The sequence below is a fragment of the Pristis pectinata genome, chromosome 40 (assembly GCF_009764475.1).
Source record: "Pristis pectinata isolate sPriPec2 chromosome 40, sPriPec2.1.pri, whole genome shotgun sequence".
NCBI classification, from domain to species: domain Eukaryota; kingdom Metazoa; phylum Chordata; class Chondrichthyes; order Rhinopristiformes; family Pristidae; genus Pristis; species Pristis pectinata.
Window position 1 is genome coordinate 7,065,388 of NC_067443.1, and position 14,465 is coordinate 7,079,852.

Here is a 14,465-nt window from a genome sequence, read left to right on the forward strand (position 1 = left end):
GAAGGAGCTTAAACCTCTGAGGCGTTCACCAACAACCCCGGTGTGGCTACAGGGCTTTGCAGTCCGTAAAGTGGTTGTACAACGTCTCTGGTTGTGGGTGGGGGGGGGGGGGGGGGTGGTGGTGTCATGGAAACGGAGCGTCTGTTCCGTTGCCTGCTTCACCTGCCACCCTCCTCGGCCCCCATCCCCACGGAGAGACGGACCCCTCCTCAGACACCCCCACCACCCGGACCCGTCAGCCCTCACCTCTGCCTTTTCCGGGGCAGGCTGTTGTTCTTGATGAGGAGGGCTTTGATCTGTTCCGCCAGCGAGTCGTCGTACTTCATAGACCACTGGCGCAGGATGCTGGTGGTGAAGTGGTCGTCGGCGTGGCACGGTCGACTCATCACCATCTTTACCATTTTCCTCCGTGGGCCTGGGGGGGTCCAGGGAAGGGAGAACGTCAACTATTCAGGAACATCTTTCTGCACTCCCCCCACCACTGCCCCCCCCCCCCACCCCCCACCAACAGGTTTCTGAAAAGGCCCTGCCTCTCGTTATCACATTTTCTTCTCCAATGTTGCAATACATTGATGCACCACGCCAGTGGCTCTACTTCGTGAGGAGCTTGAGGAGGTTTGGTCTGTCACCAAAGAGTCTTGCAAATTTCTACAGATGTACAGTGGAGAGCATCCTGACTGGTTGTATCACCACCTGGTACGGAGGCTCCAATGCACAGGATCACAAGAGGCTGCAGAGGGTTGTAGACTCAGCCAGCTCCATCACGGGCACAACCCTCCCCACCATCGAGGACATCTCAGAGAAGGCAGCATCCATCACTGAGGACCCTCACCACCCGGGACATGCCGTCTTCTCGTTACTCCCATTGGGGAGGAGGTACAGGAGCCTGAAGACCCGCACTCAACGATCAGGAACAGCTTCTTCCCCTCCACCATCAGATTTCTGAACGGTCCACGAACCCATGAACACTACCTTGTTATTCCTTTTTTGTTTGCAGTATTTTGTAATTTATAGTAATCTTATGTCTTTGCCCATACTGCTGCCACAAAACAACAAACTCACATCATTCAAGTCAGTGATAACGAATCTGATTCCGATAGCTGGTAACCCCTCACGTTGGCATGGCACTGGCTGGGGACTGATCACAGTGGAACGGTCTCGAAAGGAGGCGAGAGGCAGAGGAGGGTGAGGGAGGAGTTTCAGAGCTCAGCAGGGGGGGCAGGGTCCAGGCAGCTGATGATGGGAGCGATGGGGTGTGAGCAAGGGGCAGCACGTAGCACAGGGGAGGACGGGCGGGTGGGGTCAGCTTGGAAGGAATGGGAGTTTCAAGACTGACAGAAACACTGATATCGTCTGCAGCAACACACAAAACGCTGGGGAACTCAGTGGGTCAGGCAGCAGCCTTGGAAGGAAATGGACAGCTGACGTTTTGGGTCGACTGTCCATTCCCCTGCGTAGATGCTCTAAAAAGTCAGGCAGTGGAGCAAAAGCTGTTGTGTGTATTGCTCCAGATTTCCAGCATTCGCAGCCTTCCTCGTGTCTCGATATTGTCTGCAAATCGCTCTTAGTTTAAATATCTTTGCTGTAATCTCTCCCTCCATCTCCCCACCTCCCCTTCCTCCTCACACCAGACATCAACTTCCAGTGACTTGTTCTAGGGTGATACCCCCAGTGACAGTACTGAGGGAGCACCGCGCCACACCACTGGAAGGGGGTCACGCCACCACGGGGACTGAAGCTCGGGAAGTGAGACCCCTGTCTGACCCCCACAGGGAACCCAGTCTCACGGGGAGCTCGGAGGATAAAGAGCAGAGAGGTGTTTAGTGAGGAGCCGGGCAGACACACAAGGGAAGGAGATGAGAGAGGAAGGGAGGTCCCCCTCAGAGTGTGAACAGATGAGGGGTTGAATAGCCAGCCTTTTTCAATGCATTAGTTACCCAAGTGGCAAAAAACAGGGTTTTATACTATGAATGGTTGGGCACTAGGGAGTGTAATGGAACAGAGGGACCTAGGAGAACAAGTGCATAGTTCATTGAAAGCAGTGTCACAGGTAGACACGGTGGTGAGAAAGGTGTTTAGCACGCTGGCCACCATCAGTCAGGGCACTGAGTATAGGAGTTGGGACATTATGTTGCAGTTGTATAAGTCACTGGTGAGGCCGCACTTGGAGTACTGGGTACAGTTTTGGTCACCCTGTTATAGGAAAGACGTGGTTCAACTGAAAGAGCGCGGAGAAGATTTATCAAGGATGTTGCCAGGACTCGAGGGCCTGAGTTATACGGAGAGGTTGGCCAGGCTGGGTCTGGAATGTAGGAGAATGAGGGGCGACCTTATAGAAATGTGTAAAATTATGAGAGGCAGAGATAAGGTGGACAGTAACAGTCTTTTCCCCAGGGTAGGGGAGTCCAAAACTAGGGGGCATAGGTTTAGGGTGAGAGGGGAAGATTTAAAAGGGATTTGAGGGGCAACTTCTTCACACACAGAGGGTGGTGAGTGTATGGAACGAGCTGCCAGAGGGAGTGGGTGAGGCAGGTACAACAGTGTCATTTAAGAAGCACTTGGATAGGTACCTAGAGGGGCTGGCTGGAGGGAGATGGGCCGAACGCAGGAAATTGGGACTGGCTGGGTGGGCACCGTGGTTGGCATGGACTGCTTGGGCCGAAGGGCCTGTATCTGTGCTGTATTGCTCTGTGACTCTAACTGAAGTGCTCTCTGCAAACCCTCTGCGATTATGGCATTTGCAATGAATGTAAGCGAGTGCTTATACCTCCCTTAGTTACACAGAATACCAACTAAACCATCACTTGAGAACCACACTGGCACTTCTCCCACAACCTGCTCACGTCCCACAGAAGTGGCTCTCGGCACCGTCCCCACTCCCACAGGACGGGTTGTTGTGGGTTGCTGGCCAGGGTCACTCTCACCTCAAATCGGGCAGCCACCCAGTGCAAGGACCAAAGCAGAGGCTCCAACACCATCCAGGCCAGTGCCCAGGGGAGGGCTGCTCTGCCTGGGGACTGTTGTCCAAGGGGGGTGGGGTGGGGGAAGGGCCCCTCCTCCAGGGGACCAGAGGAGGGAGGCTGTACCCCAGGGCCGTCTTGCCAAAGACACCAGGAGCGGGTTAACCGGAGGCCAGACTCACCTCTCCTTCCTGAGCTGCAGCAGCAAACATGAGAGGGCCTCGGGGTGTTCTGTAAGTGAAAGGACAGATTATTACCCAGGGGAATGGAAGAGGGGCGGGGGTAGGGGCGGAGGGGATAGAGGCGGAGAGGTGAGATATGGGGGAAGCGGAGGAGAGGTGCGTGTGTTGTGAGTGAGGAGGGGACGCCGGGGAAAAGAGGGGCACTGGCGACACGGCTGTGCACGGAAGGCTGTGCCTGGCCCCGCTCACCTTTGTACTTGACGTGTTGGAGGATGGGCACAATGAGCTCCAGGGGAATGTTGTGGGCGAGGAAGAGCTGCCACGTGCAGTACTGCTCGAACGTCTCCCAGTCAAGGCTCTGGACTGCAGGGCAGGGGGAGAAACACAGGTGAATGTCTGATAGACGAGAAGTGTCTCTACCCTCTCACCCAGCCAGGCCCCTCCCCACAACACAGTTCCTTCCCAAGAAATAGAAAACTGCAGATGCCGGAAACCCGAGATAAAAATCAGGGAATGCCAGAACTGTTCAGTGCACCATTGACCTGAAATGTTAGCTGTCCGCCCTGCAGAGGATTTCCAGCATTTTCTGCTTCAAAGGTTTCCTTCCACCCTGGTTCTTCAACTAACACCGTTCCAGCAATCTTAAAATGCCATTTGGCCCATCAAGCCTATGCTAGCTAACAATGGAAGAGCAATCCAGTTGGTTCCACGCCCCTGCTCTCTCCCCTTTTGTTTCCTTTCAAGGACTCATCCAGTTCCCTTTTGAACACCAAGATTGAATCTGCCTCCTCCTCTCCACCAGTTGCTAACCATTCACTGCACTCAAAAAAGTTACCTTCAAACCACTTTGGCCCTATACAGGGTGTAGGTGACACTACATCTGTGTGTCGTATTGGTCGCCCTACTTGGGGAGGGATTTGTACCAAAACATTGGTGAGGTCGCATTTGGAGTATTGTGTTGTTTTAGTCACCCTGCTACAGTAAAGATGCCATTAAGCTGGAAAGAGTGCATTAAAGATTTACAAGGATGTTCCAGGATTCGAGGGATTGAGTTATATAGAGATTGAGCAAGCTAGGATTTTATTCATTGGAGCATAGGAAAATGAGGGGTGATCTTATAGGGGTGTATAAAATCAGGAGGGGCATAGACAGGGTGAACGTACACAGTCTTTTTCCTAGGATTGGGGAATCAAGAACTAGAGGGCACAGGTTTAAGGTGAGAGGGGAGAGATTTAATAGGAACCTGAGGGGAAAATTTTTCCACCCAGAGGGTGGTCCGTATATGGAATGAGCTGCCAGAGGGAGTGGGTGAGGCAGGTACACTAACAACATTTAAGACACTTGGACATGTACGTGGACAGGAAAGGTTTAGAGGGACATGGGCAAAACATGGGTGAACAGTACTAGCCTAGATGGGCATCTTGGTCGTCATGGACCGGTTGGGTTGAAGGGCGTTTCCATGCTATACCTTCATCGGAGGCAGTTTATGAGGTTGCGGAGGTAGTCTCGCGAGGAAAGGTTGTGGCGATTGGGAAGGACACCCACTGTAGTTTAGAAGAACGAGAGGTGACCTGATTGAAACATGCAAGATTCTGAGGAGACCTCAGTATAAATGGGGACAGATGTTTTCCCCAGCTGGGAGTATCTAGAATTTTGGGGACAAGGTTTCAGAGGAAGGGTTCACCCATCCAATATGAAGGCGTGGTGAAATTTCTCCTCTGGGTGTTGGAACACTTCGGATTTTTTTTTTACACCTTTGTTGAGCTGTTAAGGCCAAGTCATTGAATATATATTCAAGGCTTGAGATAAACAGTTATTTTAGTCTTTTCGGGGAACTGATGGATAAGGGGGACAGGCAGGCAATTGGAGCAAGATGGCCAAGATCAGATCAAACTGAATGGCAGAGTATGCTCAAAGGCTCACGAGTTTGTGGTGGACATACAGCATGGGAAGAGGCCAGTCAGCCTACCATGTGCAGACTGACCAGTGGGTATTCATCCGTATAATCCTATCTTCCAACACTTGGTCCATAGCGTCTCAAGTGCTGGTCTGGACACTTCTTAAATGCTGTCAGTGACTTCTACTTCCATGTCTCTCTTGGGCAGTGTGTCCAGGCACTCACCACTATGGGTGAAGAGGGTCCCCCTCACGCCCCAAAATGATGTACTCTTGCTCCTGTTTCCTCAGTGTTTACCTTCTGTGTCTCTGGTTCTTGGCCCCTTCTGCTAATGGGAGGAACATCTCTCCATTGTCTCGACCCTTCATCACGTTAAATACCTCTCACAACCTGCTCTCTCCAAGACCAGCCTCTCCCCTAAAGACCACCTTTGCTAGAATTAAATCAAAGACCCCTCCCACCCCGGACATTCTCTCTCTTCTCCCCCCTCCCCCTATTGGGAAGAAGATACAAAAGCCTGAAAGCACGTACCACCAGGCTCAAGGGACAGCTTCTATCCTGCTGTTATAAGACTATTGAACGTTTCCCTAGTACAATAAGATGGACTCTTGACCTCATCGTGGCCCCTTGCACCTTATTGTCTGCCTGCACTTGCACTTTCTCTGTAACTGTAACACTTTATTCTGTTTATTGTTTTCCCTTGTACTAGCTTAATGAACAGTGGAAAAAAATGATATGCATGGATCGCATGCAAAACAACTGTGCATGTGACAAGAATAAACCAATTATCCATTATCCAGATTAAAACTCCACAAATCTTGCAACTTGCCTGAAATGTAGTGAACACGATATTCCAGTTATGGCTAAACCAGTGCTTTACATCCACCATGGTTTTCAATGCAATGCCTGAGGATCTTAAACGTATTTTTTATGTTGCGGATTTAATAAGTGAACACAATGTCAATAGCGGACAAGAGGATGCAATTTAATTTGAGTGTATCCATCACCCACTCACAGCTGGTGTGTGATGTCCCTGATTAGATTGCGACCTGCCACTCACTTCAGACCTTTATTATTCAGGGCTGCGCTGTGCCTTGATGGCCACAAGACCCCCAGTCTCCTGGCAAGGATTGTGCATGCTACTCACATGGTAACAGTGCTCAGAACCCACTGCCGGAGATCAGGACGGCAGGGAGCTTCACCTCCTGTTTCAGGTGGACACTCCCTTCATCAGCTCGCTGCTCTGATCGAATGCCATTTAGGTGGGAAGGGTGGTAGAAGAGGTGGGGTTGGGGAGGGGGAAAGTCCCTGAGACTGGGAAGTGGGACAGTGGGGGGTAAAGGATGGTGCAATTGGGGGGGGGGGGGGGTTGGGGTGCCTGTGCATAGGAGGGGACATCTGGAAGGGAAAGGACGGTATTAAGTGGGCAGTCAGAGCGATGGGAGGATCGCAGCTGGGGGTGGGGAGCTGAAGGGGTGGGCTGGATTGAGAGAGAAACAAGAGTTGGAGTTTAGCAGGGTTGTGAGTGGGGTGCGTTGGAGGGAGGGGTCAGAGTTTAGCGGGGTTGTGAGTGGGGTGCGTTGGAGGGAGGGGTCAGAGTTTAGCAGGGTTGTGAGTGGGGTGCGTGGAGGGAGGGGTCAGAGTTTAGCGGGGTTGTGAGTGGGGTGCGTTGGAGGGAGGGGTCAGAGTTTAGCAGGGTTGTGAGTGGGTGCGTTGGAGGGAGGGGTCAGAGTTTAGCAGGTTGTGAGTGGGTGCGTTGGAGGGAGGGGTCAGAGTTTAGCGGGGTTGTGAGTGGGAGTGCGTTGGAGGGAGGGGTCAGAGTTTAGCAGGGTTGTGAGTGGGGTGCGTTGGAGGGAGGGGTCAGAGTTTAGCAGGGTTGTGAGTGGGGTGCGTTGGAGGGAGGGGTCAGAGTTTAGCGGGGTTGTGAGTGGGGTGCGTTGGAGGGAGGGGTCAGAGTTTAGCGGGTTGTGAGTGGGGTGCGTTGGAGGGAGGGGTCAGAGTTTAGCGGGGTTGTGAGTGGGGTGCGGAGGGAGGGGTCAGAGTTTAGCAGGGTTGTGAGTGGGGTGCGTTGGAGGGAGGGGGGTCAGAGTTTAGCGGGGTTGTGAGTGGGGTGCGTTGGAGGGAGGGGTCAGTTTAGCAGGGTTGTGAGTGGGGTGCGTTGGAGGGAGGGGTCAGAGTTTAGCAGGGTTGTGAGTGGGGTGCGTTGGAGGGAGGGGTCAGAGTTTAGCAGGGTTGTGAGTCTGTTGGGTTGGAGTTGGGGGGGGGTTGGTGGTCAGCGAGGGAACAGATCGATAGAAGGAGCTGGGAGAGTTTCCGACACAGCAGGGAGTGTCCTGGGGAGACAAGTGCCTGATATGGAGGTGGGAGAAGAAGCAAGGGTGGAGTAACAGGCGTCTCACCATTCAGACCACCTCACTACCCAGCTGAGTCGTCTCACCAACACCTCCAAACCACAACACAGAGGCCAGTCCGGCTGAAGCGCAGCTGGTGCCTGTTAACCTCCTGAGGCCTTTCAATCCCAGGAAGAGCTCCATGAAATTAAATGGGCTGTGTTCTCGAGAGCACTGATATTTACAGCAGTAATGTCAGGTATTAATTACTGGATTTTTCATCTACTTCAGCACCTATTTTGGAATGCTGAGCTTTAATAACCTTGTTTCTGTTGACTACTCTCCCTACACACACACACACACTCCCTCTCACGTACATCTGCCTGATTAATGTTAGAATTAACATTTTGCTTAATGAATGTGCCGATTCCTCCCGTCAATTCCTGACAGAGGCATTTCATTTCACCTGAACCTTGGCTTTCTCGCCCTTGCCTCGGACACTTCACTCTCCAACATTAATCCTACCATGAATAAACTGGTCAAAGGGAAGTTCAGCTGGCTGATCGTATTCATTGCTTCTCCACACGTAGAGGAACAATCACACAGCTCTGGCAATTTTAATGAAACATCAGACAGCCCGTCACACAGCAGCTAGGTTTGTTTCAATTAAATCTGTTTACAGTTCCACCTATGCAGACAAGTGACAGCCAGACACACTCACATATCTATCGAGGAGGGTAATAAAAAGCTCTCCCACAGAATCTGCTTCAAGGCGAGGGTGGGAGATATTAATATAATCTCCAGCGTCCTCTCCAGAGGATTTCATCATCAACCTCAGTGCTTTGGATTTCTCATATTCATTCTGTTATGACAGGGGCAGCGGCCATTTGGCCCACTGAGACAATGCCAGCTGCCGTTTCCCCAATTATTTCCCTTTAACCTGCTCTCTTTCATGTACCTACCAACACCACCCTGATCCCAGGAGGGAAAAAAGGCTTGACGTACGAGGAGTGTTTGATGTTCCGAGCCTGTCCTTGATGGAGTTCAGAGGGATGAGGGAGGATCTCATTGAAACTTACAGGATACTGAAAGGCCTGGATAGAGCGGACGTGGAGAGGATGTTTCCATCAGTGGGAGAGTCCAGGATCCGAGGGAACAGTCTCAGAATAAAGGGATGTCCCTTTCGAACTGAGATGAGGAGGAATTTCTTCAGCCAGAGGGTGGTGAATCTGTGGAATTTGTTGCCACAGACAGCTGTGGAGGCCAAGTCATTGGGTGTGTTTAAGACAGAGACTGATAGGTTCTTGATTGTTAAGGGGGGTTAAGGGTTACAGGGAGAATGGCAATGAAAAGAAATCAGCCAATGGCAGAGCAGACTCAATGGGCCGATTGGCCTAATTCCACTCCTATATCTTATTGTCTTATGGATTCTTCTGTGACCCACCTCACTGGAGCCTTGTCCAGGGTAATTTCAAGTAGCCAATTAATTCATCAACCTGCACACCTTCGGATGAGGGAGGAAACCAGAGCATCCATGGAGCGGGGGGAAATCCACGCGGTCACAGGGAGAACGTGCAAACTCCACACATAGACAGAGGCGGAGGTTGGGATCGAACCCGGATCTCTGGAGCTGTGAGGCAGCAGCACTACCCACTGCATTGCCCTTCCAGAAGGGCGATCAGAATTAAGGGATGAGGTTAATTGGCTACTTGAAATTACTCTGGACAAGGCCAGAGTGAGGTGGGTGATGGAGAACCAGGGTGCAGTTGATAGGGCATGGGAACCCCAGAAGCCAACCTGCAGTTAATCAAAATTTTAAATTTCATCCCCACCAATCCCCGTCTCTCCTTCATCCCCGATTCCCATTGCTCCGTCCTTGGTGGCTTTCATCTCCCTGGGCTCCCAAGCTCTGGGATTCCTTCCCTAAACCTCTCCACCTCCCTCTCCTCTAAAAGACATTCCTTTAAACTTACCACTTCTAGTGAGCTTTGGAGACATAAGAGACTGCAGATGCTGGAATCTGGAGCAAGAAACGAGCTGTGGAGGAACTCAACAGGTCAAGCAGCGTCTGTGGAAGGAAAAGTCGACTGACATTTCCCTCTACAGATGCTGCCTGACCTGCTGAGTTCCTCCAGCAGCTTTTTGTTTTGCTTTGAATGAGCATTTGGCTGCCAGTCTTAAGCAGCTTGCAGTCAAATTATTTCACAAGGTTCCAGTGAGGTTGGGCTGTTCAAGGCGATGCACAAGGGTTTGATAGCATTATAGCCATGGCAGATTTGACAGTGTCTCCTTCATTACTTGGCTAGTTTTTGCAGTCACATGGACAGGCACGGTAGTGTAACGGTTAGCGTAACGCCATTACAGCACCAGCCACCGGGTTCAATTCCGACCACTGTCTGTAAGGAGTTCGTACGTTCTCCGTGTCTGCGTGGGTTTCCTCCGGGTGCTCTGGTTTCCTCCCACGTTCCAAAGACATATGGGTTAGGAAGGTGTGGGCATGCTACATTGGCGCCGAAAGCATGGCGACACTGGCAGGCTGCCCCCAGAACACTCGACGCAAAAGATGCATTTCACTGTGTGTTTCGATGTACATGTGACCAATAAAGAAATCTTACCTTATCTTAACTGAACACTTCCAGTACCAGAGCTGCTATTTCCCTCCTCCGACTGGATGCACAAGAAAGAGTAGGCCACTCAGCCCCTCAACACAATCATGGATGATCTACCCCAGGTCTCATCCCCTCTTCTGTGTCACTTCCCCGTCACCTTCAATGCCCCATTCTTTCGATAGCTTATCCACTTCCTCTTTAAGTGCCCAATGATCCAGCCTCCACACCCTACCCGCTGGGGCAGAGAATTCCAAAGATTCACCACCCTGTTCCGACACAATTTTAAATGACTTCCCCTCACCTTGTAATGACTTCCCCTCATTCAAGACTCTCGTGGAAACATCTCGGTCTAACCTGTCCTGCCCCAAGGAGCCTGGATGCTTCAATCAGATTCCTCCTCATTCTTCTATGCTCCTGTCCCTAACTTCTTTAGCTGCAGTGATTGGACAATCTGTCACCCCAGTGGATCTCTCGTGGACTGCCTCCGATGCTGGTAGATCGTTTCTTAAATAGAGAGACCAGCAGAGTGCAGTACTACCTGTGTGGCCTCACCAGTACCCTGCACAAGTGTAGCAATACCTCCCTATTTCTAATCTCCAACCCCTTTGTAACAGAGGCCAATGTGCCATATGCGCTCCTACCTGCTAATGATTGGTTCACAAGAGCACCCTGATCTTTCGGTACCCTGCTCACTGTGACCATGGGTACACCTTTTAGCAGAGACTCAGGAGCTTCCTGGGCCCCAGACTCTCAACATCACTGCGGGGCCACACTTCCCCCATGTTGGCATGTCGAGAATAGCACTGAGAACGAAGAGACACATCTGCAAGGGGGCGACCTCAATCTCATCAGAACCTTCTCCCACAGCCTTGGTTCATTCATCTCATGGGCCGCCTGCCTAGGGCTCACTCGGTTTCTGAATGAGCACTGACTGTCCTCGAGTTCTGCACTCTCTCACCATTCTACCCCAGCCCTGCCGTGACTGGATTTGGGTCTTGCCTGCCCGCTTTACACCTGGACTCTAGTAACAGCCTGAAGCGCACGAGGCCACACTTGACAAACACACTCAAGTAGCTCGGAACTGAACTTGGGACGAGGGGACCTCAGACACTGTATTGTAGCAGCACCTGGCAGGGGAGGGCATCACGCAGTGATTGGAAACCAAACCAAGAGACGAGCAAACAGGAACCAAGCACCAAGGTCAAACAGGCAGGTACCCACCATGACTGAAATCAAGGTTGGTGGGAGGGAGGATTGCAGGAGGGGAAAAGAGACAAGTATATGTATGAGAGAGATGGGGAGTGGGTTACTATACACTGCCATTGGAGCTCAGAGCAAGGCAGGAAGCCTCGAGGGAAAGAGCGAGCCTGGCACAGATAACATGCACTCTTTACCCGCCTTGTCTCGATAGCTCCCGGAATATTGTTGATTGGGGCCACAATGAAAAAAAGCTGTGCTGATGGGATCTTAACTGCCCTGCCTTTAGTTATCACTTCCCCAATATTACAACACATTGATGCCATCATGAGGATGACATGTCAGCGGCTCTCTTTTGTTAGGAGTTAGAGGAGATTCACTATGCCACCAAAGACTCTTACAAATTTCTACAGGTGTACAGTGGAGAGCATTCTGACTGGTTGCATCACCGCCTGGTACGAAGGCTCCAACATGCAGGATCACAAGAGGGTTGTAGACTCAGCCAGCTCCATCACGGGCACAACCCTCCCCACCATTGAGGACAGATTCAAGAGGTGGGGCCTCAAGAAGGTGGCATCCATCACTGAGGACCCTCACCACCTCAGGAGGGTCCTGAGACCCACACTCAATGATTCAGAAACAGCTTCTTCCCCTCCACTATCGGATTTCTGAACGGTCCATGAACCCTACCTTGTTATTCCTTTTTTTGCACTATTTATTTTTGTAACTTATAGTAATTTTATGTCTTTGCACTGTACTGCTGCCGCAAAACAACACATTTCAGGTCACTTAAGTCTGTGATAATAAACCTGATTCCGACATGGAACACATTAATCCCAGAAACAAGCAGACTTCACACCCACCTCAGCAGGAGGAGATAATTTCCTGTGTGGATGAGGCATTGCAATAAATACCACAGAGCCTTTAATTTCTGAGCGGCTGTGTGGGGACGTGACTGGAATTGGGGACCTGTATTTGAAGGGGGGAGTTTCACTCTCCACCAGACTCTTGGATGGAATACACAGAACCATCTGGCCTTCCCAACTTAAATACCCTCTGTATCACTTGTCATAGAGTTATACAGCTTGGAAACTAGGAGCAGAGGGATCTAGGGGTCCATATCCACAGATCCCTGAAAGTTGCCTCACAGGTGGATAGGGTAGTTAAGAAAGCTTATGGGGTGTTAGCTTTCATAAATCAAGGGATTAAGTTTAAGAGCCACGCGGTAATGATGCAGCCCTATAAAACTCTGGTTAGACCACACTTGGAGTACTGTGTCCAGTTCTGGTTGCCTCATTATAGAAAGGATTTGGAAGCGTTGGAAAGGGTGCAGAGGAGATTTACCAGGATGCTGCCTGGTTTAGAGAGTATGCATTATGAGGAGAGACTAGGTGAGCTAGGGCTTTACTCTGGAGAGAAGGAGGATGAGAGGTGACAGGATAGAGGTATACAAAATATTAAGAGGAATAGATAGAGTGGACAGCCAGCACCTCTTTCCCAGGGCACCAATGCTCAAGACAAGAGGGCATGGCTTTAAAGTAATGGGTGGGAAGTTCAAGGGAGATGTCAGAGGAAGGTTTTTTACCCAGAGAGTGGTTGGGGCATGGAATGCGCTGCCTGAGGCAGTGGTGGAGGCTGGTACATTGGTCAAACTCAAGAGATTGTTAGATAAGCATATGGAGGAATTTAAAATAGAGGGATATGTGGGAGGAAGGGGTTAGATAGGCAAGGTTTAAAGGTCGGCACAACATTGTGGGCTGAAGGGCCTGTACTGTTCTATGTTCTAAACAGGCCCATCAGCCCAACTGGAACATGCTGACTAAGATGCCCCCCTAAGCCAGTCCTATTTGCCTGCGTTTGGCCCAGATCCCTCTAACCCTTTCCTGTCCAAGTGCCTTTTGAATGTTATGATTGTATCTGCCTCAACCACTTCCTCTGGCAGCTCGTTCCACACACGCAGAAGCCTCTGCATGAAGAGGTTGCCCCCGAGGTCCCTTTTAAACCTTTCCCCTCTCACCTTAAACCTATGCCCTGTAGTTTTTGATTCCTTTGCATTTATAGAATGCTCCTGATAATGTAAAGGGTGCTAGGAAGGAGTGATTGTCAACTAAGTTTGACTGTAAATTTAAGGTACTTGATTGATGTAATGTACAAAGTGCTGGAGGAACTTGGACCTCATGCAGCATCTATAGAGGGAAACGGACAGCCAACGTTTCAGGGCGAAACCCTTCATTTGATTGAAGGCTGGGTTCAAGTGCTTGGATTAAAGGAGTGTCTCCTGGCAATAAAGAGAGCGTATCATTAGTGGGACAGTGCAAATCAGGGCAGGACAAGAGAATGGAATAAGCAAAGAGCACTCAGCAAGACTCCAAATACAAGGATTTTCTTATTTAAATGAAAGATAAACACAATATGCTGGGGAGAACTGTTTTCCTCTGGAGCGGCAGAGGCTGAGAGGAGACCTGATAGAAGTTTATAAGATTGAGAGGCACAGAGGGATGAGGCAGCCAGCATCTTTTGCTCCAAGGTCTAATATTAGAGGGCATGCATTTAAGATGAGAGTACAAACGAGATGCACAGGGCAAGTTTACCTCAAAGAGGGCGGTAGGTGCTTGGAATGCACTGCCAGGGCTGGTGGAGGCAGCAGATATATGAGAAGCGTTTAAAAGACAGGCACGTGAATATGCAGAGAATGGAGGAATACGGACCGTGTGCAGGCAGAAGGGTCCAGGTATCATTAGTTCAGCACAACATTGTGGGCCGAAGGGCCTGTTCCTGTGCTGTACTGCCCCGTATTCTAACTCCCCTTCCCGTCCTCTCTGCAGCAACATCACTTGATTGGACCGGGGAGCAGGCAGGCAGATGGGACTCAGATACACAAGCTGTGCAAGGGCTGGCACTTCTGACAGGGATGGAGGAGCTTGCCCACATTCTAGGCTCTGGTCCCGACGTGGAGCCTGCACACCGGCCCAAACCCAGCTGCCGTTCCCACGAACCGATGGCACACTCCAGCAAAACTAGACAGTGAGGGAGATGGGGGAGGGGGGAGTGACTTACTCAGGATGTTGAGAACAGAATCCTTCCGAAACATCACCAGGTTCCCCATCATGATGTGACATACCAACTCCTGCAGCTGAAACACAAACATGCAACATTTTAACTTCAATTACTGGTCCATCCATGGAATCAGGAGAAACCCCTGAAATTCTGCCACCTTTTCCTCTATGATGGTTTTACCCTTTCCCCACCCTCATGACCTGCCCCTCACCTACACCTTCCCCCCTCTGGTT

General features: G+C 50.8%; 1 protein-coding gene across 1 annotated transcript in view; it reads right to left on the reverse strand.

The window, feature by feature from the left end:
- ints3 (integrator complex subunit 3) overlaps positions 1-14,465 on the reverse strand; it is a 105,444-nt gene that overhangs the window by 13,382 nt on the left and 77,597 nt on the right. The window contains 5 exon segments of the mRNA XM_052045709.1: positions 247-405; positions 2,571-2,579; positions 3,143-3,191; positions 3,392-3,505; positions 14,233-14,308. Of these exon segments, the coding sequence (XP_051901669.1) occupies positions 247-405; positions 2,571-2,579; positions 3,143-3,191; positions 3,392-3,505; positions 14,233-14,308 (407 nt within the window).